Source organism: Corythoichthys intestinalis, chromosome 18, assembly GCF_030265065.1.
Source record: "Corythoichthys intestinalis isolate RoL2023-P3 chromosome 18, ASM3026506v1, whole genome shotgun sequence".
Lineage (NCBI taxonomy): Eukaryota > Metazoa > Chordata > Actinopteri > Syngnathiformes > Syngnathidae > Corythoichthys > Corythoichthys intestinalis.
In genome coordinates, this window is record NC_080412.1 from 34283569 (window position 1) to 34310527 (window position 26959).

Sequence of the window (26959 nt, forward strand, 5' to 3'; positions counted from 1 at the left end):
GTTCTGTGCTAATTATTTCTTCAGTTACTGTTCCAGTTGTTTCATTACTTGCTAGTTATGGTATTTGGTAACACCTTATTTGTCAACAAAGTTATAAGACCGTCATAATTATGACATGACACTATCATGGGCATTACTCAATGCTTATGACAGATGTCATTAAGTATCATCCGGCAAATTATGTCTCTAACTCCATTTATGTCCTGCTCGGATCTTTTATATACATTCAAAAATGAGATCATTTGTCATAAATAACATCTTTTATAAGCATTCATTAAATAATTAGCACAGAACATAATTTTTTATTGCTATTTACACCTGTAGCTCTGCAACGCATGCTAGGAGGTTATGCTAGGATGCTATGCTATGCTAGGATGTGTTACCTAGTTACCCAAATGAATTGACGAATAAGACGCACTGGACTATAAGCCGCAGGATTCAAGATGAAAGAACAAAGTAGGGGCTTATAGTCCGAAATTTACTGTACATTATATATATATATTTATATATGGAAAAAAAACATTAAAATACCCTAATTATAAGAGCACATCTCTCTGGATGCAAGACAAATCTCTTCTAAACTGAACGGTGGAGGTGGGGCTGCAGTTTGAGGATGATATAATGTCGTTTGTGGTGTGTGTGTGTGTGTGTGTGTTCTGTGCGAGAAACCAAAGTGCAATACTGAAAGCTGACGTAGGTTTGGACCAACATTGCGGCCACATGACTACACACTACAAACAGCAATGTTTACTTTGCTTGGGTGAAGCCTCTGAAACTGCTCAGTCAGCCTGCCATTCATCGCATCCAAAGCGCAGGACAAATACAAAGTGATGTATATTTGGTTGCGTGGCATCTAGAAACGGGTTCTGATTATGTGCGCACTCACATCAAAGTTCATGTGCCACTCAGTCAAAGAGCAATGAAGATAATTAGAATCATTATGACATTGTGAGCAAATTTCCCTAAATGTCACTGCTAATCATGCATGTTAAGACAAGACAGAGTGAGCCCATGAGATATTAGCAAATTAAGACACGAAGGGGGAGGGGTGGAGCCAGTATTAGTCAATGCTTATGTGAAAGATAGGTCAGTAGAAGGACCATATATTTGTCTATTTGCTCATTTAAAGCAGAATGGTCTTTTCATATTTATTTTCTTGATCCCTCACCAAAACCTGAGAATATGTTTAATTTGTGTTGTTTTGTAAGAAAACTTGAATTCTCTTTACTGAACATTTTCAATGGCGTAATATACTAAAAATACTTCCATTGTATGTATGATTGTAAATGATTGTAAAATGCAATTCAAAAACAAGCCAGATGAGGATGTACGGTTCCAAACCGTAGGGAAGTGGACTGAACTGAAGCGCTTTATGCAACGTGGTATTGTTCACCCTCTGAACGCAGACAACATACCCCATTTTGTCATCACCAGGCCAGTGCTTGCGGCAAATCCACTGGTTTGTCCTTGTGACCTATCTTTGTGCAAGTGTGTATGTGGAGGTTATTTGAGGGATATCCTGAGGACTACAACAGTGTCACTTCAGGTTTGTCAGACATTTTCGCTTCAGGACTGGACACTTGTGAAAACTACAAGGTTTTCCCAGAATACACTCTGCCTGTGGCTTCTGTTGTCCCTCAGTTGCCTTTCCTGACTATTTTTTTTTAGTTTCTTAATTAGAGATGTCCTGAACCAATTACGTGATCGGAAATTAGGCCAATCGCACCATTTTTCAGAAGATTAGAATCTGGTAATAGGCCTGGGTTTGGGTTTTAATTTAAAAAAAAAAGAATGTTTCTCAGCATCATGCTCTCACAGCCTATAGCTCTCCCCCCAGCTGCTTTTCTTGCTCACCAAGCAGCTGCTTGTTAAAGTTAACGATGAGTGACAGCTTTGAACGCTTTGATCTTGCTAGAAAAGCGTAAGAGCGCTAACTTGAAAGGTGCCAAATTTATGAGCTCGTTGAGCTAGTTAAACACTACCGCTACTGTGCTGTGAGGCTATGTCTACACTAGGATGGAGATGAGCGTTTTCTTGCAGAGTTTGTCTCCCGCGTAGTCTCCAATCAGCCAGCTGCGGGGCTGGCCCCTCCCAACTCAATGCCGATATAACATGAGTATGTAAAAATAAGTAGAGGAAAATTAAACCCCGAAAAGTGAACTGCGTGGTACCCCCTAGTCAAAGAGGAGCGTGATCAGTTTTTTCATGACATTTCTGACTGTCAAAACTGTCGCCACTTCCAGGATCGCCACTGTTATGCACAAGCACTCCTGACTGCGGCTCCCTGGAAATATACACAGCGCCACACCATGAGTTTGTATTTGTTATTATCCAAGTGGTGAGAGCGCAATTGAGCATCGATTTGTAAGTAACGATGTCAGGCTTTTGTTGTTGTTTTCTAAAAATTTATTTCAATCACAACTCAGCGACTGCTCGTAAGAGCCGAGCGTGCACTCCCTTCACTCTCGCTCCCGCGTGATGCGTTCAATTGCGATCACAAAAAAAATAAAAAAATAAAAAAATAGTGATCACCAAACGGAATTTCCGACCCTTGGTCCAGAAGGTGTAGTAATTTCGAAATTTCCTGACGGCGAGTAAGTAATTTCCGGTTCAGAGGTAAACCGTGCGGGCGATGACGTAAAATATGAGACTGCTCCTTTTTACGCATGTGTAGTTTGCGCAAATGCAGGTGTACCTTGCAGACGCGGGGGGGCCTTAAACGCTCCTTAAACGTAGTGCGGACAGGTATAAAAATAGTCAGCAAAATACCCTGGAGAAAATTATTTGTCCTAGTGTAGACGTAGCCTGAGGATTTATCAGCAGCGGGAGTGGATTTGAGTGGTCCTTCAATGAAGCATCTAATAAAGACAAGCATTTTTCTAAATTATTCCCGTGTAAGAATAATTCAGTGGGACAGCAACATGTTTAAAATGACATGGGTTTTTTTTGTGTTTTTTTGGGGGGGAACAACACTTTTGTTTCGTTATTGGATCTGGGACTCGGTGTCACTGTCGGCAGATTCTCAAAATCAGGTGACTCGGTGAAAAAATATACGATCGGGACATCCCTATTCTTAATGAGAGGTTCAGGTCACTGGAGTGACAGCAAATAACTATTTAAATATTCATTAGGAGCATCTGCAATACTGATGTAAAAATATATACATGAATCAATAAATCATAGTAGCATTTCATGTACGAGCAGTATGGCCTGGCATTGTCGAGCATGCTACTTGTACTGGGTTGCTGGGACAAAGGTTTGTTGACTCGACACATAAAAAACCTCGAAATGTGGGATTCCCTATGATTTTTTTTTTTTTTTTTTATGTATAATGGATTGATTTATCAAACAGTATGGCCAGGCGTTGCTCGAGTGAAAAACTGGAAATTGTCATTTTCTATGCTAATTCTGGAGTTTCAAATTCATTTTCTGCACTAAATGGGGGCCTACAGAGATCAAACTAAGAACACTGCCAGACTCATAAAGCACAACCAGCCTCTTGCTGTGGAATACTCAAAACCACAACATATCATCACAGCACATTTAAATTTGTACATGAAAACGTAAAGTTTAAAAGCCAACTGCGACATTGCAATCGTAAGAGACGCATCTTTTGCCCGAAATATGGCGCTAACAACTCCACAATCAGGTTAGTTTTCAATGCTAATTTTTGGAGTTTCGAATGAATGTTCCACACTAAATGGAGGCCTAAGGAGATCAAACCCATCTAAGAACACTCCCAGACACATTAAGTTCAACTGTGCAAAATTTCGTCAAAATCGGCCCAGCCGTTTCAAAGTTCCAAAGAGAACAAAGACAGACAGACACACACAAACAAAGTTCCAATTATATATAGATATATACAGTGGGGCAAATAAGTATTTAGTCAACCACTAATTGTGCAAGTTCTCCCACTTGAAAATATTAGAGAGGCCTGTAATTGTCAACATGGGTAAACCTAAACCATGAGAGACAGTATTTGGAAAAAAAACAGAAAATCAAATTGTTTGATTTTTAAAGAATTTATTTGCAAATCATGGTGGAAAATAAGTATTTGGTCAATACCAAAAGTTCATCTCAATACTTTGTAATATACACTTTGTTGGCAATAACGGAGGCCAAACGTTTTCTGTAACTCTTCACAAGCTTTTCACACACTGTTTCTGGTATTTTGGCCTATTCCTCAATGCAGATCTCCTCTCGAGCAGTGATGTTTTGGGGCTGTCGTTGGGCAACACGAACTTTCAACGCCCTCCAGATTTTCTATGGAGTTGAGATCTGGAGACTGGCTAGGCCACTCCAGGACCTTGAAATGCTTCTTACAAAGCCACTCCTTTGTTGCCCTGGCTGTGTGTTTGGGATCATTGTCATGCTGAAAGACCCAGCCACGTCCCATCTTCAATGCCCTTGCTGACGGAAGGAGATTTTCACTCAAAATCTCTCGATACATGGCCCTACTCATTCTTTCCTTTACACAAATCAGTTGTCCTGGTCCCTTTGCAGAAAAACAGCCCCAAAGGATGATGTTTCCACCCCCCTGCTTCACAGTGGGTATGGTGTTCTTCAGAAGCAATTCAGTATTCTTTCTCCTCCAAACCAAGAACCTGTGTTTCTTCCAAAAAGTTCTATTTTGGTTTCATCTGACCATAACGCATTCTCCCAGTCCTCTTATGGATCATCCAAATGCTCTCTAGCGAACCGCAGATGGGCCTGGACGTGTATTGGCTTCCGCAGGGGGACACGTCTGGCAGTGCAGGATTTGAGTCCCTGGCGGCGCATTGTGTTACTGATAGTATTCTTTGTTACTGTGGTCCCAGCTCTCTGTAGGTCATTAACTAGGTCCCCCCGTGTGGTCTTGGGAATTTTTGCTCACCGTTCTTGTTATCATTTTGACGCCACGGGGTGGGATCCTGCATGGAGCCTCAGATCAAGGGATATCATCAGTGGTCTTGTATGTCCCTTTTTCTAATAATTGTTCCTACAGTTGATTTCTTTACACCAAGCGTTTTACCTATTGCAGATTACTGACTAAATACTTATTTGCCCCACTGTATAGATATATGCGTCCATGTGTTTTCCATGTCGATTTTCCAGTGTAGGGTCGCACCATAGCCTTCATCCAACTTCAGCCGAAATGCAAGGAGAAATAAACCCTTTCAACAATTTGAATTTAGGCTTACAAAAGTGATACTCCACAGCTGCTGTGATAAATCAGTTTGTAAAAGGTCCATTTCCTGTGCTATCATAGTAAATGAGCTGTAAGTGCTTAATGTGCCCTGTCATTTAAAATGAAACTACTTGTGCATAATCACAATCATCGACCGGCAGCAAAGCAAGATATGGAGACTTTTGCTCTTCTCCTGTCACTTAATACGTGCATATCACAAATAGAACAACACCTGTGTATTCCATTCAATACCAACGGCTTGCAATCAATGTCAGCTTCACGTGCAAACATGGTCGCTATAGTATGAAAACAGTGAAAAAAGGTCAGCCCCCATCCAATCCAGCCAGAACCTTCCAAATCACTCCACATAAACCCTTTCCAGTGGCTCCTGCGGCAAGAAGTCAGTAGACATTTCCTAAGTGAGTCATGAAATAGTACAGAGAAAGCTTTTTCTTCTAAATCTTGCGTAAGTGGTATAAAGAATCTTGTGTTTAATCTTGTATCATTAACCTTAAAACACACAATAGCTGCTACACCAAAGGAAGCTGTAACAATTAGCAACTTGTTTAAGAAAACCCAGTGCGGACAGTATCCCTTTGGGTGTGTTGATGCAGCATGGGGACGTCTTCCTGTTGGCATGGCCACAATTAAGCAGCTGCAAAGACCCGGAAGATGGAGATGAAGGGTTTCTTCCCAACCATTATGAACATAATCGGTTTTGACATATTTAGAAATGTGCAAAGAACCCAGCTGCACACACTGTCAAAGATTCATCACTTAGCTTCTTATAAGTGACTTTCCTTTCCTGACCTCTGTAATAAAATAGAATTACACTAGTAGAATTAGAAATAAAATATTTATAAAAATTCACACCTAGAGGTGAGAACCTCTGGGTACCTCACAATAAGATGCGATTTACAATACAAGGCTCACGATATGGCGATACGACAATTATTGATACATGGGCCAGGAAATAATTCTATAATATTGTACTATAGAAGTAATAAACAGAAAAGCAAGCTCTTTTCATCCTTTTGCTGTGAATTGGAATGAGTTTATCACCAGTACAATTTGTTCATTCGCTGCAGTCCCTCCTACTTCAATCGGATAGGACGTCTCTGACCGTCAGTGGCAGCCAATGCCAGGCAACAAGTTCATTTTGGGGCATTCCGCGTATCTCCTGTTGATTTTCGGTCACTTCCTTCTCTTTTTAGGGCTTATACGGGTACTTCCTGTTGATTTTGGGTTAATGAAGAAGAACTGGCTTGAGAATGTCCCCGAATAAATAGGAAATGACTCAAATTCAGCAAGAAGTAATCTGTAAATGCCCTAAAACGAACAAAAAGTAACCTGTAAATGCCCACAAAAGACTGGCTGTGAATGCTCTGGTTTCAGTGCCATTGACGGCCCTCGGCGTCCAATCCAGTCAAAATCAATTGGATGTCAAGCACCATCAATGGCAGCCACTGAGCTCACATACAGTGCTGCTCGAAAGTTTGTGAACCCCACAGCGATGGTCAGATTTTTTGTAAAAAAAACTAAAATAACCTTATTAAATGTTAAGTTATACCCAAATCCACAATACTGACATTCCAAATAATGGACTGAAACAAAAGAAATAGTTATATTGTCATTCTTTATTTAACAAAAGTGGTTGATTTAAGAAAAACTCAGGTATCATGTGTGCAAAAGTATGTGAACCCCTTCAGTTAATAGGATATTGCGCCTCCTTTTGCAGAGATTACCTCAACCAAACGGTTTCTGTAGTGACTAATCAGCCTCTCACATCTACTTTGGGGGATTTTTGCCCATTCTTCCTTGCAGAACGCAGTCAGTTGAGAGAGGTTTGATGGGCGTCTGGCATGAACTGCTCGCTTCAGGTCCCGCCACAGCATTTCAATGGGATTTAGGTCAGGACTTTGACTGGGCCAGTCCAGAACACGAATCTTCTTCTTTTTCAGCCATTCCTTGGTTGTATTGCTGGAATGCTTTGGATCATTATCATGTTGCATGATCCACCTTCTGCCAAGCTTTAACTTCAAAACAGATGGCGTCAGGTTATGTTCTAGGATTTGACAATATTCCTCAGAATTCATGATTCCCTGGACTATGTGGAGTTGTCCAGGTCCTGAGGATGAAAAGCAAGCCCAGATCTTGACATTCCCACCTCCATGCTTCACTGTTGGGAGAAGGTTCTTTTGGTGGTATGCAGTGTTGACTTTTCGCCAGACATGGCGGTTTTGGTTGTGACCAAACAGTTCAATTTTGCACCTACATCAGTTGATGAAAACTCTTTTTAATTTAGTCTCGACAACACAACTGTTAAAAAAACAAAAAAAAACTACTGAATTGATTGATTAGGAAATCAGGTTGAAATAATAGAAAATTCCAAAATGTTGAGGGGGTTCACAAACTTTTGAGCAGCACTGTAGACACTATTGTGATGGAATGTTTTGGTAGCAACCTGTTGGTTCCTTTTTATTTTTTTTTAAACAGTGACACCTTTTTATAACAATATATGGATTCTTGGTGGAAGCATATCGATAACCTTTTGGGCTTAAAAGTATTGCGATATATCACCTTTTCGATATACCGTATTGGCCCGAATATAAGACTGCCCTGATTATAAGACGACCCCCTCTTTTTCAAGACTCAAGTTTGAAAAAGGCTTTTTGAACACCATATTAATTTTTATACAGAAAATAATTACAGTACATCTAAAACAAATGATTATAGCAACATATTCGAGAGAAAAAGCATGTTATTTTGCCTCATTCAAGTCTTAATATCTGAACATTTAAATATGTAAACTGAAGGGAAAAGAAACCGTCATCGCACACACCATATAATTGTTTGCATTAGTCTAACACATTCATCTAACTATTGTTTAAGCAGACTCCACTACATGCCCTTTGACACAGTAAAGTGAATCACCTTATCCGGGCTAATGAGGGGGACATGAGAAAAATGGTACAGTTTCTCGTAGGCACCGTCTAACTGTTTGCATTACTCTAACACACGTATTATAATTAATCAGGAAATAGTATCATTTTCATATTTACGGTAGGACTGCACTACTAATATAAAATAAATAGCACACAATAGTTTAATGAGAAGAAATAGAAGAGATACACAATGCCGTCTTATCACAGAAGACCAATGCGTGCGTCACGAACAAGATTGATGCATCAACTCTTGCAATCAGCTCTCCCAGCAAACTCCAAGGACAAAGCGCTTTGTCCTAAAACAAGTACAGCCAGCCCGGACAACAAAGTTGATAGCGGGCGTCCCATCCGTGCACGAACCTAAGCCGCCCAAAACCAGCCACAGAGGGGAAGACCCAAAAGCAACGCCCAGACACACCTTCGGACACACCTTTGGCACGGCCCGCTTCATCACGGACTTCAAAAAGACTGGACACGGAGATAACACAGATTTTGCTGCTCGGAAACATGTAGCCTTGTTTTGGATCCAGAATTGTCCCTCCGTCGTCTGTTTTTGCCTTGTTTTTTACCATTGTCGACGAATAAATTGTCAACCTGTTTTCGGTGAGTGCGTAAAGCGCAATCACATTCATAAATGAATGGCTTCTGGGTTTTGAAATGTAAATAAACCAATCTATAGTGATAAAACAACAAAATTGCAATAACTGCATTAACCATCAAAATGAAGTCTAACTGTAACTGTAGTCTTGAAACAAATCTGAATAAGGAAAAACACTGCAATAAAATAATGCAAACTGGTTAAACTAGTAACTGAGATCTGTCATAACAGAACATCGCTTCAATGATATCTGGCGTCATCTAGCGTCGTGAATGGGTATAATTTCTAGACCGCGAATATAAAACGACACCCTCTTTTTCAATCTTATTTCAATGCAAAAAACACCGCCTTATATTCGGGCCAAAGCGGTATCGTCACACCCCTATTGACAGTACTGTTGTGCTTCAAGTACAGTATGTAAGGGAAAAGGGAAGTCTTTCAATATGGATGCCATCCAACTGTACAGTAACTTGGGGGGCAGACAACAATAAAACCATTCATAAGAGTGACCAAAAATGAAATGCCAAAGAAAATAGGATTACAGTAATAACATAATGCTGCGATAATCTCTCATATCGATACCCAGATATCCGCATTATTGCTTTACCATCTATAATCTGGGTTTTGACTTTGAGAAATTTGAATCGATAAGTAAAAATAATTCACTTAATACTTTTTAAGACCTGAATATGAGACAAGTGCTCAAGTTAATGTGATAGGAGAAGGGATTGACATGTTAATCCCCACATGTAGTAGGTATCCTCATGGCACAGCCTCCAGGGCTGTTATTTTGCTGCTACAGTGCGACAATTTCAAAATGCAAAGCAACTGGGAGAAAGTGCACAAGAGCATCTTTCGTGTCTGCTGTTTTGCAAGTGGTCACGACAACATGTGCGACACTCAACACGATAGGCAAAGAATGAGGTGTGACTTGCTTGTACTGTATGGTTGGTCATATACCGTAGCAGGTTTTTCAAGTTCAAGACTGAAGCCAAAAACCTTCCAGGCAACCATACAGCAATGCATGAGTGTATCAAGTTATTGGGGCATGATTGTGTTTTGTCATCTCAGCCAACGTCACGGTCCAGTATCATTTGCAGCCAAGTGATTAGCATATGCTTGCAGACGCATCTAGAATATCACTGCTGTGCACACAGATGCAATGACGAGGAAATGTTGTTTTACTGATGAGCGAGTAAAGATGCCTTGATCAGCAGTCTTGGTTCTCAAAGTGTCAGCTGAAGAGCAGATATCACATGGTCACACTGTAGATTGTCCATGGAAAATGATCAGTCGTGTTTATTGCAAAGTGAAAAGATGGTTTTTGAACCTCAGATTTTTGAGTAGCCTAGCAGAACAATGAGCTTCTGCAGCTCACAGTACTACAATTTTGTGAAAGATGCAAAAGTTTCTACGAAACGCCAATCCTTAAAACCTAACCACTCTCGTCATTCATGAACTAGGCTGTAGCTTGCCAAGCGCCAGCTAACATATGTATTATTTGTTTTCCCGCCTTTGTTCCAAATTTGTCTTTGGCGGCGGTGAGCAGGCTGCTGAGTGATATTGTATTTCAATCAAACAACAGAGTTTCAAGATCATAGATTTTCTTACCTTATTTAGATGATCAACCATTACAAAGATGACATTACAGCACTAACATTGACTCGTAATTAGGGGTGTGACAATATATTAAAAAGGTGCAATATAGGTGCTACTGGTGTCAACAATAATCGATGTGGCGATGCATCCCGATACGGGGCATGGACGATTCGATTCGATGCGGGCAACAAGCCGAATCGATTCAGCGCATTTTAAAATATATAAGACTAATAGCCTCGATCTTGAGCCCGACACCAACCCAACCCGACCCGAATTTCGGGCCGAGTCGGGCCCAAAATGTCAATGATTTACGTTCGGGTCAGTTCAGGACGGGTAGGGCCGGACTTCTCGCTCGCTCGCTCGCTTTTTTTTTTTTTTTTAAATAGATATATATTTGTATACTAAAACGATGTATGGATGTTAAACTAAGGAATATTTGTTAGAAAAATAAATAAATTGGATAAAACCGAGAGAAGGCGCTTTGGTAATCCCAAACATGAGCCGCAGCAGAGTCAGTGCATTGTTTGCTCACATGAACGCCGTGGCCCCGCCCTCCTTTTAATCTTCCCCTGGCGCTTTGGCCTCTCCGCGAGTCTGCAACTGCATCCTCAAATTTCCTCTTCGAATTTCGATATAGAGCAGCAAGAGGTGAAAAGCAAACTAAAAACAGGGGGATTGAAAAGGCAAGAATCCACGAGTGGTGTGTGGAAAGGATTTAAATCGATAGTGGAATATGCTACAGAAAACCGTGTCGGCCTTGCCAAATGCAACAAATGTGGCGCTTTGCTCTCGTACGAGAGCAGAAAGACTGGCACCTTGACGCTGAGCAGGCATTTTAAAAACTACTGGTCTAAAAGATGATTTTTGTCAAACATCGTTATTATCATTTGTTTTGAGGGCTGCACCTCTTCGTGCTAAGCAGGACATCATGGTGTTCCTTTAAATGTTATTATTTATTTTGTTTCAGTGCTCCTTAAGGCAAGTTGTTCTTTTGTGTGTTCTAATGCGAGTCATTAAAATAAAGAATGTTGTTTAAAAGTATTTTAGCTTATTTTTGTATATGCTGCTGTTCCTCTCATTGTCATAGAGGTGCGTAGAGAGCAAAATATCCCACACAGAAATATATTTAACAAACCTTTCCAGCGTTATTTCGTTGTGTAAATGCATTTATAATGATCAGAAAAATAGGTAGACTATTTAAACATTAAGAAAACTTGAGTTTTTCTCTGCCAACTCGAAAAAATTAAAATGAATGTCTATTACATTTTGCCGAGGAAATGACGCATGAACTATCCACCTGATAGAACAGACACAAAAATATCTTGTTTAACTGGGAGAATTTGTCACAAAAGATGGGCTTTAATTTGTTATCATTATGCACATGGCATCGTCACAAAAAACGCAACCACGCATCGCATCCCCGCATTTCCTCCCCCACCTGAGTCCTCACAAATAAAACGGGCTCGGGCCTACGAATAAAACGTACATTTTCGGTGGGGGGTTCCCGGCGCGGGCCTACAAATAAAAAATGAAATTTCGGGGTTTTGGGGGTTTATTGGGCCCAGGCCTGCAAGGTAAGTTAATTGCTCGGGCCGGGTCGGGCTTTAATATGCGCAGGCCGGGCAAAGGTCGGGTCGGGCTAGATTTTTTAGGCCCGAACTAGGCTCAAATATAATTACGTTCAAAAATCTTCCCTGCGCAATTCCGGTGATGCAACAGATTTGGTTTCCCCATTTGTATTATTATTCTCATGTTTACCTGTAGAGGAAGCTACTTTACATTCAAAGTAATGCAGTGGGTACGAGGAACCCAAATCCGCTTCCTCACCGGAGTAACGTCACAGACATGCGCAGTTGCAATCGAGAGAGCAGAGGACATAACATAACAATGGGTGAAGCGGAGAAAGAGGGAGTGCTACTGTGTGTAAAAAAAAAAAAAAGAGAAAGCCCTGGTCTCATTCAAAGCACAAATTAAATGCTGTGATCTTTTTTTTTTTTTTTTTTTAAATATATGTATCTGAAAGTATACTATTTTCATTTGACTTCAACCAGGAGTGACACAAGAGCCAATAAAAAGATGTTTAATGTCTGACCGCTTGTGTTGCCTCACGATTCACGAAAAATATGCTTTGCTTTAGAATTTTAATGCATCCCAGGCTTTAATGCATTGCGATGCATTGCCGAATCGAACCAAATCGAATCATGACCCTCTGAATCGAATCGAATCGTGGCCCTCCGAATTGTAATCGAATCGAATCGTGAGGGCAGTGCCGATGCACACCTCTAATAGGTGCTATATATCGCGATACTTGGTACTCGAGCTGTTCAAGTTTGCCTAGCAAGAAAATCCTTATTATTTTCTCTCTAACCCGATTTTCTGATATCAATTATGATTTCTTGGCAAAATAAAAATAATGACAAATAAAGTATTTGGAATGTCTTCTATTTTAAAACCTAATTTTTCTTTATTAGAACTTAAAGTGTCAGTAATACACACAGAGCAAACCCTTGGGATTAAGAGCATTTTATATATACAACAGACACCAGCCATGTTTTGAATTAAAGGGATTATGAAAGAAGAAATTCTCATGTTTTAAACAAAATCAAACACGTGAAAAGGTAGTCAGTCAGTCAGTCAGTCAGTCTGTAAATCAAAATAGTCTCACAGCAAGCAAGTACGTCTGCCAACCAGCTGGCCAGCCAGCCAATCAAGTCAGTCAGGTGAAGTAGGGAGGCAACCAAGCTTAGGGTGATGTGTTTTCATATTTCTCTCTGCTGTCACTCAATAATAACAATACGCAAGGTGGCAATCACCTTATCTAAACAAATACAAATATGCACCCCAGTGAAGGTAACAAACGGAATGATCCCTTAGGTTTATGAACACCTCATCTTTACAAAAGATGCCAGGTCAAACACATTAATGGGCCAGTGAACAATGTGCATATACTGTAGATTAAATTTTCATTTTCATTTTGCCAAAATATGTTATTCAGGGTTTCCCCTACAGATTAAAGTCTGTGGCGCGCCGCCACATCTTGCAAATGATTTTTTAATAAAGATTTAAAGATACATTCTAATTTATCATTTTGATAATTAAACAAGACGTTTAAATGAATATCTCATTATTTACGCACTATTTGCCATTAGTCATCTGACTAATTTACTAATGTAATCTGTGAAAACAAGGGTTCGAAACAGTGTAGTCCTAATGGCTAATCCATTAAATATGTTTCAGAATATGGACCAGGTCAGCATGATATCAAAGATGGCATCACAGACTGATTAATGGGGAGAGCTGTACCCTTGCTTGATGCAATTATCACTCAACCAGATGTGGCGCTACATTACTGTTTGTTGTTGTGTTGTACATGAAAGTTTGGGGACGGAGTAAATGAGGAAGTATTGAACGTTAAAAGGCTGCATAAAGGCTCGGATAAAAAAAGGTGCGGTTTTGAAAATCCAACGTACCAATTTGAACATTTTTAACATCGTTTAACCAGAAACGTCGGTTTCATTTCTAAATCGATTAATCGAGCAACCTTACTTTGTTGCAATCAAAATCTTCCATTAGAGTAGTGTTTACATTAGCTCATTAGGACATTCTTGCGCCATTTCCTTTTCGGTAACCCAAAATAAACAGGAAGTGGACGTGAAATGCCTCAAAATGAACTCAGTGCCTGGCATTGGTTGCCACTGACGGCCATAGACGTCCAATCCATTTGAAGTGGGAGGGATGGCAGCGAATGAACGTCATTTCATTTCAACGTCTGTTCATTAGTTGTATCGCAGAATGATTTCCTAACCAACGTATCGATAATTGTTGTAACACCATATTGTGAGATCATCAATATCGTGAGCCTTTAAAACACTCTTCATATTGAATCATGATAAGTATTGATCCAATTATGAATCAAAACGGTTGGAAAAAGTCCATCATGAGAGACCAGCACGTTTTACAGAAACTACAACTCAATAGGGTATGCGTGTTTAAAAGTGAAGAGCTGCTCAAAATAAATTCATATAACGGTTAGAGTACATGTTAGGTTCTTCCTGAAATTCCACTCCAAAGTCAAACGGGGCAATCCAATGAAATGTGCTACGAGTCATGGCAAAAGAGAGAGAAGAGCCAACTCTTCACACTAGGCAGGGTTAAGAAGGCTATTTTTACAAAGTGTAGGCGTTCATACTGCAATTATCCAGGCTGGTCTTGCCTCTTCAGAGCTGTTACGCAAGGCTGTGCCCCCCCCCCATCCTCTTCTTAACCATTAGACACTCCAACACCCACTTCCAGCACACGTCGAACAAAATTCACACCTCACCTGCTTTAGGATTGCCACTGTTACACTGCTTTTCTAAACAGCATGCTTACTCAGTCCTCGTGTGCCTCCTCACATGAATATGAAAGGGAGCTTCGGCCTTAAAGACTTGTAGGCTTTAATAAGCCACAATTGTTCTCTTTTACCAAAATATTTTATCAAAAACACATAAAACATTGCCATTGATTTAGAAATGGATCATATTTAGTACATGTTTTGACCTACACAGGGCGCCATGTTTTATGGACGCAATGGACGCTCGGAGTGATGATGTAGTTTGTCACTGTCACTAGACGAACACTACCGGTGTTCTGCAATTCCTTCCTACACGGTAAGACTTCCAACACATGCGCACATCGATTAAAAGCAGCGAGTACTTCCTATTTGCGTTTTTATTGAGTCTTTTATTACCTTTTCATTGCCTCAAAATACTTTTTGCATGTATTTCCCTCTCATAGTTTGAAGCATTATGTTTTCTTGTAGTAGCTTTAAAGGAGATTGTTAATCTGTTGACCACATTAGTCACGCATAGACATGTGCCGATTACCGGTGTTCTGCCAAAATGTGTTACACCGCCGAAATGTCCTACAAGAGGCGAATTTGACACCCAAAGTACTACCGTGCTCTTTCAGCTTGTTTTGTTTAGATCAGGGGTGTCCAAACTTTTTGCAAAGGGGGCCAGATTTGGTGTGGTAAAAATGTGGGGGGCCGACCTTGGCTGACGTCCTTTACGTAGAACAATATATTTAAGCAAATTCAGTAAGCCATTCTGTGTGTCACATTTACTTTATAATTTTTTTAAATTAATAATTTCAACAAGCTTGCCACTAGCCTTTGTGGCGTTCTCTTTCGACTCTCGGGCTCTTGCAAAATACTGCTGCTGTGAAATTAAATTAGCTTCAAGTTGCTTCAATTTCTTGCTGCGAATCTTCCCTGTAATCTTCATCGTACATGTCAGCGTGTCTTGTTTGGTAATATCGCCTCACATTGAACTCTCTAAAAACAGCGACTATCTCTTTGCAAATGACGCAGACACAAATGTTGCGTATTTTAGTGAAAAAAATAGTCCAATTTCCACCTATGCTTGAAGCGTTGGCTGTCGCACGCAGTCAACTTTCATTTTGTTGTTGTTGATTGTCGCCATTTTAGAAAATTTGAAGTCAAGGGTCACACGGGGTAATGTTGCTTAGAGTACTGCTGCCTTTTAGTGGGTAAATGAGGAGCAGCATTTAGTATTTAAGCTACTTCATTTTCTGGTAGCAGTACTGCTGACCAATTTATTAAGTCTGTGTGCGGGCCAGACGTTATTGATCTTATGGCAGAGGCTGGGGGCCGGATGAAATTTGACCATGGGCCGCATTTGGCCCCCGGGCCGCACTTTGGACATGTCTGGTTTAGATGCATACAGACAGAACATACTAAAGATGCCTTAAGGAAATACCTAAACGTAGTAATATCAAATAAGGGTGGTTTAAATACGCTAAGAGACCAGGCATGTGCCGGTATGATATTCTGATGGTATAATAACTTAAGCCAAAATATCACGGTTTCACAGTATCACTGTATTGCAATTACAGCTCTAAAATGTGTTACATTGAGATATCTGGGATTTTAAAAAAATACTTTTTTCCATTGAACAGGATTTAAATTTTTCAAAACATATTAGCAAATTGGAACATAAGTATAATGTTAAGTTAAATTAAACACAAAAACAAACAAACAAAAAATTGTAAATAGAATTAAAATAAATGCAGTCATCTAGATGAGCCTAAACCCACGGCCACAGCTCAACATTATTACCATCAGAACAAAAAATAATTGAACTATTTTCCATAAAAAGCACGTGTGTATGACTCGTATCAAGTTTATGTTATACACACATTCTCTTTCTCAAAACAGACAGTTGCCAGAGAGAAAAAAAAACACGTTTTACCACCGCTAGACACACTAAACACGCTGGAGTTAACTTTCGTATCTGCGGGGAAACGTTCATGACAGTGTTTACTAGCCTTTAATTTTCTATAAATGCGAAATCATATTGGAGGTATTGCCTCCTCGGCAGCTACCCTCCGCAAACATGTTTCACATTTCAATAGGCCCTTCTCTAAGCCGCAGCAGTCTCTAACTTTTCTGTAGCCGAAGTATTACCATACCAGCGTGTTAGTTTTCTTTAATGGGGGAAAAAGTTCAGGAGTTTCACTTCCTCCAGCCATCGTGTAGCACAGCTGGCTCACTGACACTGAGCAACAACCAGTGGAGGAGGGTTGAGCCTTGCAGCTGCAAGCGAGGGATTTCACCCTGCATTTTTTTTTGGACTTAAAAAAAGCTAGTACCGTAGGAACAGTATGACAGAAAATTTTTGCGGTTTTGATACCTTGACGTTTTCATACCATGGTATACCTTGAAACTGGTGTTCTGCCAAAATGTCCTACATCGGCGAAACGTGTTACATGAGGCGAATTTAACACCCAAAGTACTACCATGCGTTCTCAACTTGTTTTGTTTAGATGCATACAGGCAGACCATACTAAAAAAAATGCCTTAAGAAAATATTTAAATGTAGTTATATCAAATAAGGAAGGTTTAAATACGCTATGCGACTAATGTGGTCAACGGCTTTAAATCTACCACAAAAAACACAATGGTTAAAAGTATGAGAGGGAAATACATGCAAAAAGTATTTTTAAGGCAAAGAAAAGCTAATAAAAAATTCTATCAAAACAAAAATAGTGAGTACTCGAGCTTTTAGCCAATGTGCACATGGGTGGGGATGCTTCCAAGGAATTGCCGAACACCAGTTTTGTCCTACTCTCATCTCGTCTCATACCGCCTTTCCTGTTCATTTTGCTTTTGCTGCTCGTTTTATGAAATATCGACAGAGCTCTCATGCTCATTAATGTTCCTCTCGGGCTCAAATTGAAAGAGCTGAACAAATTACATGTTTATGTTGCTAGAGTCATACTCTGGAAGCCCGCAAGCGTAACCCAGCGACGTCACTGCCCTGCGACATCAACAACAATGGCAACCTACTAGTTTAACTAATTTTACAAATTGTATAAAAACTATAACATCAAGAGGGGTTTTACTATTAAATAATTTTAACTAGAGATGTCCCGATGCCGATCGATCGGGTCCGATCACGTCATTTTCAAAGTATCGGGATCGGCAAAAAAATATCGGCCATGCCTTTTTTAAAATACTTATATATTTTTTAATTAAATCGTTTTCTAATTGTATTTAACGTTACAGACATAATATGTTACACTCATCCAGAGTCTTTAGTTTAGCCTTCAGGTAGGGTTATCAAATTTATTCCGATAATGGCGGTAATTAATTTTTTAAAAATGTATCACGTTAAAATATTTAACGCAATTAATGCATGCTTTGCACGACCCACTCACGCATTGTCGCGCTCAATCTGTAATGGCGCCCTTTTACCCATATAGAGAGATAAAAGGCAGCGTAAAATGAGTAGAGTGAATTTTGGCAGCCTTTGGAGCCTTTTTTTAATTGGCTAAAGCCTTACAATCCCTCTCCCTACGATTAGAAATATCATGGGAAGCAATGTGGGGAAGCAAGGTAGCAATTGATCTTTATCTTAACACCTTGTGTTATTTCCCAACGCAGAAGATATATCAACTGGTAGCACTACACACAGTCATGGTTCCACTTCCCATCATGCATTTGGGCATGGCTACAGTATCATTTACTGAAAGCTCAACAAATACACTATATGGCAATATTTAGTCACAATATACAAAGTCACAAGTCTTTCTATCCATGGATCCCTCTCACAGAAAGAATGTTAATAATGTAAATGCCATCTTGAGGATTTATTGTCATAATAAACAAATACAGTACTTATGTACTGTATGTTGAATGTATATATTCGTACGAGTTTTTTTTTTTTTTTTTTCTTAATGCATTGCCAAAATGTATATGATCGGGAAAAATTATCGGGAATGATTGGAATTGAATCGGGAGCAAAAAAAAAGCAATCGGATCGGGAAATATCGGGATCGGCAGATACTCAAACTAAAACGATCGGGATCGGATCGGGAGCAAAAAAACATGATCGGAACGACCCTAATTTGAACTCATAATAACATTTATCTTTTAAGAACTACAAGTCTTTCTATCCATGAATTCTCACTCACCCCATTCCTGCAGGCTTGCTCATTCAGAGCTTTGACCCAGCTTCTGCGGCACTGCTCGCTGATCGACTTGAAGGAGAAGAGGGAGGTCAACAAGCCTTTAAGACCTGCTTCAGACTTAGCCCCTCCGTCCTGAAGCGGACGCAGCTTGTTCAAGAGGAACCGCACAAATCCATCCCAGCCGTGCCGGAGATGCTGCCTGAGGGAGAAATGCTGCTGATGCTGACTGTCAGCTTTTCTTGTTCTCCATTGGCGCAGAAGGCTGAGCGAGAACTGGAAGAGCCAGGCTAGCACGATGAGCAGGGAAGCCAGAAAGAGCCCTACCAAAGCCAGCCAGCCCAACTCCTGGAGCTCCATCACGATCTGCTGCAGCCTCTCATGTCTATGTAGAAATGCTAAGGACTGTGAGAATAGGGCAGGTCAGCACCCTTTAACCTGTAAAAAGCACCATAGAGATAGTTATCCTCACAGTATTTTGGACTGTTATTAAGTAATTATGTTGTTTTTGAAGGATCATGACCTACAACTGTGAGTGTACAGCAGTGCGTAAGGTGTGTGTCTGTGCGGTAAAGGTGCATTAGAAGAGAAAAAGCTTAAATGTGGTATTGATAGTAAAATTTCTATGGACCCACCGTTTAACTTGGACGGTTCTGGCTGCAGCAGGGAATCGAAAGCAAGTTGCGGTAACATGAAGCTGCTGCCTTCATGGCGATTAACAGCGGCGCCAACAACACATGACTTTGTCCCATTGCGTAGTCAGCATTACTCGCGCGAGCGTCCCTCTCTTTAAAAATGATTTCCTACCACCTTTACTGATTCCAAACTACACGCTCCACTCGTGTTGAAATCTCCACCGATCTTCCTCCGTGACCGACAACCTCTCCACAATGAGACAACTGGCGAATGACGTTCACCTGCAGATGGCGCTGCAGAAACGGAATGCAAATGGTGAAACGGAAAAGGAAAACTGAGCTTTCGAAATAAAAGCAGTAGCAGAGTTGGGTAAATTTGTGTGTTCAAGCGCCACAACCATAGGCGGAGTTTACTTTTGGGGCAGGGGGGGCACAACATGTTGATGACCCCGAAACGCAGTGTCAGCAATAAAATTAACTTACAAAAATATTTATAATAATTAGGGTTGTTCCGATCATGTTTTTTTTGCTCCTGATCCAATCCCGATCGTTTTAGTTTGAGTATCTGCCGATCCCGATATTTCCCGATCCGATTGCTTTTTTTTTTTTTTGCTCCCGATTCAATTCCAATCATTCCCGATAAGTTTTCCCGATCATATACATTTTGGCAATGCGTTAAGAAAAATATGAATAAAACTCGAATATATATATTCAACATACAGTACATAAGTACTGTATTTGTTTTTTATGACAATAAATCCTCAAGATGGCATTTACATTATTAACATTCTTTCTGTGAGAGGGATCCACGGATAGAAAGACTTGTAATTCTTAAAGGATAAATGTTACTTTGTATATTCTGACTAAATATTGCCATCTAGTGTATTTGTTGAGCTTTCAGTAAATGATACTGTAGCCATTTAACTGTTCTGCCCAAATGCATGATGGGAAGTGCAACCATGACTGTGCGTAGTGGCACCAATTGATATATCTTCTCTGCGTTGGGAAATAACATAGGGTGTTATGAAAAAGATAACTACGACCTCGCTTCCCACGATATTTCTAATTGTTGAGAGAGGGATTGTAAGGCTTTAGCCAATTAAAAAAAGGCTCTGAAGACTGCTAAAATTCACTCCATTCATTTTACACTGCCTTTTAGCTCTACAGGGTGACCCAAAAAAAAGTTTACACTCAGTTGACTGCTTGTTTAAAAGCCATTGAAACATATCTAAATAGGTTGTCATGGTTAAGTGATACATTAAGGTCACTCAATGCAGCTGGTAATCTCTCGTCTCTACAATTCCTGTGCTTCTGCTGAAAATGAAGAAAACTTTAGCTGTACCTGAATTGCTGCGTGCCGGTCTGACACCTACTGAGATTGCAGCAAATCTGAGAATATCGAGATCCTGTGTATAGGTAAAACGGTGCCATTATAGATTGAACGCGACAATGCGTGAGTAGGTCGTGCAGCGCATGTGTTAATTGCGTTAAATATTTTAACGTGATTACTTTAAAAAAAAAAAAAAAACAATTACCGACGTTAACGCGGTAAATTTTATAGCCCTACTTTAAGCCAAAACTAAAGACTCTGGATGAGTGTAAAACATTTTGTCTGTAACATTAAATATAAATAGAAAACGATTTAATAAAAAAAATATATATATATATATATATATATATATATATATATATATATTAAATAAAGGCATGTCCGATATTTTTTTGCCGATTCCGATACTTTAAAAATGACGTTATCGGACCCGATCGATCGGGACGTCTTTAATAATAATAAGTTGAAAATGAGCATTTTTTTGTTTCTGATCATTCTTGAGGGGAATTCTAAATCAGGCTGCTTAGACAATACTTCACGCCAAGATCGTCATCCATTGAATATGGTTCGCCCGCCGGTGTCGTGCCAATGTAGTTACCCCAGTAAAAAATTGTATCCCCTGGGCAGAGCCGTATGGAGGTAGATTTGTGTCTTTATTATTCAATCAAAAAAAATTGCTTCAAAAAAAAAAAATAAATAAATAAAAACTTCCGCTTCAATTAAAAAAAAAAAGTGTTTGAATGCAAAAATAAATTTGAAACTCAAAACAATGCACGTGAAACCTACTTTTTTTGATTTTTTTTTTTTTTTGAAGTCAGGTTGGGTTTTTGGGGTTTTTTTTTTTTTTTTTATTCAAACAACCTTTTTGATTGAATTAATGTTGATTTGTGTTCAGGCCACATTTTGGCTGGGACATTACAAAAAATTAGTTGCTTCAAAAAATACATATTTTTAAAAAAGAAAAATCACTTCAATCAAAAAAAAAGAAAAATTTCAATCAGAAAAAGTTTTTGGATGCGAAAAAATATTTGAGATTGAAAAATTTGCATTTGAACACTTAATTTTTCATTGAAAAAGTTTTCTTTGATTGAAGCAATCCTTTTTTTTTTTTGTTTTTGGGCCATATTATGGGTAAGACATTTGTGTCTAAATCATTCAATCCCCCCCCCAAAAAAAGTTGCTTCAATCAATATTTTCAATCAAAGAAAAAAATCATTTGAAAAATAAAATTGCCCTCCCCTAATATATATATTTTTTGAAAATTATATGCAAAGCAAATGACCATCTAAGGTGCTAGTCACATGATCTGTTCGAAAAATAATTTTTAACCCATTTAAAAAATATATTTTTTTGTTCATTTCATTCATTTTTGTAGCAGTTTTATTGCTTTACAAACTTTTATATGGGAAAGTCAATTAAATGCAATGACACTTTTTGGCCACGGGGCGTGCTGGCCCACCCTTAAAATCCGCTTATGGCCACAATTTAGCTTTCAAACCAACACGTGGGATAGATAATTCTTAATTTGCCATTTAGTTCTCCTTTAGGCGGCGCGGTGGCTGAGTGGTTAGCACGTCTGCCTCACAGTTCTAAGATCAAGGGTTCAATCCCGGGCTTCGGCCTTCCTGTGTGGAGTTTGCATGTTCTCCCCGTGCCTGCGTGGGTTTCCTCCGGGTACTCCGGTTTCCTCCCACATCCCAAAAACATGCATGGTAGGCTGATTGAACACTCTAAATTGTCCGTAGGTATGAGTGTGTGCGTGAATGGTTGTATGTCTCCTTGTGCCCTGCAATTGGCTGGCAACCAGTTCAGGGTGTCCCCTGCCTACTGCCCCGAGTTAGCTGGGATAGGCTCCAGCACCTCCGCGACCCTCGTGAGGAAAAGCGGCATGGAAAATGAATGAATGAGTTCTCCTTTATTCTAGTTTTAGTCTGCGCGAAAATCCCTTACCCTACATCATAACGACAGTTTTTGCAATATTTTTCAACTACAGGTCAACTTACACAACACAAAACAGTTTATTTCAGAATGATACGTAAGGATAAATATAATCTTTTAAAGTTTCACAACTTTATAAACTCGCCATACGTAAAGTTCCATAGTATGCAAACGTATTTTATTTTGAAAATAATAACCGGATATGTAATGTCCGATACTAGGAACTGGATAACGTGTAATGTCAGTAGTGGAGATTTGTCAAAAGGAGCTCATGTTTTAGCATAACATTTCCCGAAAGCAGCTGGTATGGCCTACTATTGTGATTTTTGGAGCTATTCTTCCTCTGTGCCAATTATATGTCGTTGTACGTTATCTTGAAATGTCAGCATGACGTGTTTACACCTGAGTGGAGACAACCGTAGTTTGCTCATTGAGTGAGTGGCTGTCACGCCACATTGCCTATCCAGTTCGGTGACCTGTCAAGACTAAGAAGCACTAAAACACCTGGAAAATGTCGCTGTGGCCCTACCAACCGCTGGTCATCAACTGCTTCATGTCAGCACTCGGCTGCTTGGCCACAATGACGCTAATTCCTGCTTTCAAAGACCATTTCATCGCTGCCAGATTGTACGGCATGGACCTAAACAAATTGACGAAGAACCAAGTGTGAGTAACTGTCATTCCCGTGTATTTGATGGTGTTTGGGACGAATAAGGAGGAAGATAAAAAGACAAATCCTCTTTCTGCTTCTCCAGTCCAGAATCTCAAGGTGTCATCAGTGGGACAGTCTTCCTCATCATCATGTTCTGCTTCATCCCAGTGCCTTTTCTCAGTTGCTTCATGTGGGATGAGTGTACTGCCTTCCCACATGACGAGGTAAATCGACAATAAACCCAGATTTGGGAAGTAACAAAGTACAAATACATTCGGGTGACCAAACGTCCTCTTTTGCCGGGACAAGTCCTACTTTCCCGTAGTATCCTCGTGGTCCGGGCGGGTTTTATAAATTCATGAAAATGTCCGGTTTTTATGATTTTTCACGGGACCAATTTGAAGAGAATCCCTCCGGCCCCTGGGTGGCAGCGCCTGCCTGCGATGACATGGCTCCTAGTAGTAGGGAGGGAAGTAGTATTTCTTCTTGTTTTTGTTGGCAGTTTACCCCTTTCATGAGGCATTACCGCCATCTACTGGGTTGACGATTTGGCCACAACGCCTGAAGTTTTTTTTTTTAGATAAATACGTATATAATGGCAGCTGTTGACTTCTGTCGGAGCTTTGACTGTAAAATCCCGTTTGGTGTCGCATCGTTGCACTGCCGATGATTGTAAACTTTTATCGCAAAGTTTGATTTTTGCCTCAGCTAGCTATCAGTAAGCTAAACCGCGCAAGGCATTATGGGAAACGTAGTTTTTAACTGCTACGTTTGGAAACATGCTGGTTGAATAGTTTGTCAGTTTATTTCGGTTTTTGTTTGTGTGCAATCTAGAACATTGAATGAGAATATCAATTGAATGGGAATAACAATTTGTCAAGCACAATTGTCTTGATGGTAATTTATAAAAATGTTTAGTTGGCACATAGCCTACTGTGTTTATGTGTATTGACTGGACTACATTTCTATGGGTGTGCATTATATATTATACAGTATGTGTGTGTGTATATATATATATATATATATATTTTTTTTTTTTTAAGTCATTAATAATTTTTTCTCAAACTGCATTTTTCCGTCCAGAGTGAGGGGGCACACTTTAAATATATTAAAGTGATATAGGCATCTTTGAGTGAACTTCGAGTAAAAGTCAAGTATCTTGAGGCCGGGCTGAGTGTCCTCTTTTTTGGAAATCAAAATATGGTCATCCTAAAATACATACCGTCAGTGGTAGGTTGTAACTAGGGCTGCAGCTATCGGTTATTTTAGTAGTCGATTAATCGATGAAATAGTTCGAATGGAGGAAGTCAGCGTGAAGTCACGATGACGTCACCTCGCTTAGCAACGTGTCGCCATTTTGCGAAGGGGGCATGCACAGCTAAACATTCCGTAGACAAATGTCTGAAATTCATATATTTCAGGTGTGTTTTGCGTCTTTTTTCATAAAAACATCTTAAACATGTCTTACTATTATCACAAGTCACTGCCGACAGACTCGAGGAGGCGATACAATTTAAAATTACCGTGTATTGGCTTACAAATCTGCCCATACGAAGCCCCAGCTGATAGCTAGATGAACAATCCAACTACCTCATTAAGTCACCCAGTAAGTAAGCCTGTCGCAATATGCAATAATTCCATTTATCGCGCGATAAATACAAATGAAGGCGGTAATTTTTCCGCTGCAATTTATCGCCTCGCGTGCACGTGCGTGCGTGCGTGCGGCAGACGTGCTGTTAAAAGTTCGGATTTCTCGTTACCAACTGCGCAAAATGCACCTTTGTTCCAGGTCCGGCAAAAACTAGCGCCAGAGCCAATCATTCTCATTATATCCTATTGTTCAACGTATACCGGCCGCGTTAGTGCGCCGGAGTGAATGTGGACCATCTATGGCGCGCCGGTGTTGTTGACGTGTGGGCGCTCCCGTCAGGAGTGACATTTCACGGGGGGGGGGGGGGGGGTTATTTTTCGGCACAACGCCGGATATTTATAACAAAGTCCGCCAAAACATTGTTACCGACTTGGCTGCAATGAACAACCTCGCTTTGACAACGAACAGCTGAATGAAAATAAGAGCACTGTGCTTCAAACTCGTCCTGTTTATGAAAGCCGATTGTCATATGCTGGTGTGTAGTAATGAGCAGACGTGACTTCAGCGGCGCTTGCTAACTTTTTTAATGCACGCACACACTAGAGATATCATGAAATGGCAAACTAGAAAGCTACGTCCATGCCATTGGCTACGTGAGCCCAGAGTGATTATGGGACACGTAGTCCATATACTACATCGATGAATTCTAAACTGTCATGACTGAATGGAGGTTAAGAAGGCCAACTCAATCCACACCAGTGACTATAGATAATGTTGCAAATATTGTTAATTCAGTACGTGACACAGATGGATTCGGACCACAAATAGGATGTCTTGCTCATGTAGTAAACCTAGCTGCTAAGAGAGCTGTAGCAATCAACAGTGTGCCCTGCCTCACTTTGCAAACAGAAAAGATTGTTCTCAGCACTTTTATACAAAATTTTTTCATATCAGTAAGAAGTAAGCACATAAATATTATGCACTAAAATGCATGTTTATATGATGGCAATTTAATTTTTGCTCGTTAGCAAAAAAAAAAAAAAAAAAAAGAAACAAAAAATATAATAATTTTTTTGTAACAGAGCATTAAATGTATTGAATCGGATCGAAAATCGTGTCCCCCGTATCAAAAATCGTACCGAACTATGACTTAACTGTATCGTTGCATCCTTATGGAAAACCATTGCAGAAGCTATGACGGGAAAAGTTTTCATTTGCCTAAATGCTTAAGTTATTAAGTGGATTTTTTTTTTAAAACACATTTTATTTATTCTGTGTTTCTGTGCGGTATCAATATTGTTGTTTTTTACTTAAGACGAGGCATGGGTTTTTAGTTGTGATTTCTTAAAAAGTCTTTTTGAATTTAAGGGTAAATATTTATCGCGTTAAAATGGGTGTACTTGATCTATTATACTGTATTCTCACTGTGTTATTTTAAATTGGTTTAAAAAAAAATTGGTGGTTGGGCGCAATAATATCGCATATCGCAATAATTTAGGAGAATAATTATCGCACACTAAAATTTGTTATCGCGACAGGCCTACCAGTAAGTTGACCTTTATCAATTATGTGGAATATGTACTGTGTGGAACTAAGAAAACTGGTAGTGTATGTATATATATATATATATATATATATATATGGTAGTATAACAGCACACGGTCCCAGGGTTCAACTGGGACGGTGTACTTTGGTCAGATGAGACCAAGATTGAGCCTTTTGGAACCAAACACTCTAATACCCCTTTCCCACTGAAACTAGTGGGTCAACGCGCGTTTTTCCAAGCCGATGCATCCCAATAGCAATTGGCATTTGGCACCTTTCCCACTGACGAAAAAAGCCGTGTCTTTTTCTTTTTTCCCCACCCGTATAACCCCCACCCATCCTCAGCCGTGCGTAAGGTGCGTGACGTCACCACGCTAAGATGCGCTTCGACAAGTGCGACCGAATTCATTCAGTTCAAGGAACTGAATACAAAGCAACATGGAAGCCTTCTTTCCGTTTGTGTTCTCTGTTTTCATGCTTTTTACTGCCC

General features: G+C 39.8%; 2 protein-coding genes across 4 annotated transcripts in view; one reads left to right on the forward strand and one right to left on the reverse strand.

Annotated features, from left to right (window-relative positions):
• c2cd2l (c2cd2 like) overlaps positions 1-19692 on the reverse strand; it is a 50378-nt gene extending 30686 nt beyond the window's left edge. Inside the window, exons 1-2 of one of the 2 annotated variants that reach the window (XM_057820101.1) lie at positions 19414-19692; positions 18785-19216 (exon numbers count right to left, since the gene is read on the reverse strand). In XM_057820101.1, the coding sequence (XP_057676084.1) occupies positions 18785-19138 (354 nt within the window). In that variant the 5' untranslated portion in view covers positions 19139-19216; positions 19414-19692. Of the gene's footprint in view, positions 1-18784; positions 19217-19413 lie in introns of those variants that run through there. The other variant, XM_057820102.1, reaches the window with a different exon arrangement.
• dpagt1 (dolichyl-phosphate (UDP-N-acetylglucosamine) N-acetylglucosaminephosphotransferase 1 (GlcNAc-1-P transferase)) overlaps positions 1-26959 on the forward strand; it is a 63466-nt gene that overhangs the window by 29426 nt on the left and 7081 nt on the right. The window contains exons 3-4 of one of the 2 annotated variants that reach the window (XM_057820104.1): positions 23149-23347; positions 23437-23557. In XM_057820104.1, the coding sequence (XP_057676087.1) occupies positions 23193-23347; positions 23437-23557 (276 nt within the window). In that variant the 5' untranslated portion in view covers positions 23149-23192. Of the gene's footprint in view, positions 1-22891; positions 23348-23436; positions 23558-26959 lie in introns of those variants that run through there. The other variant, XM_057820103.1, reaches the window with a different exon arrangement.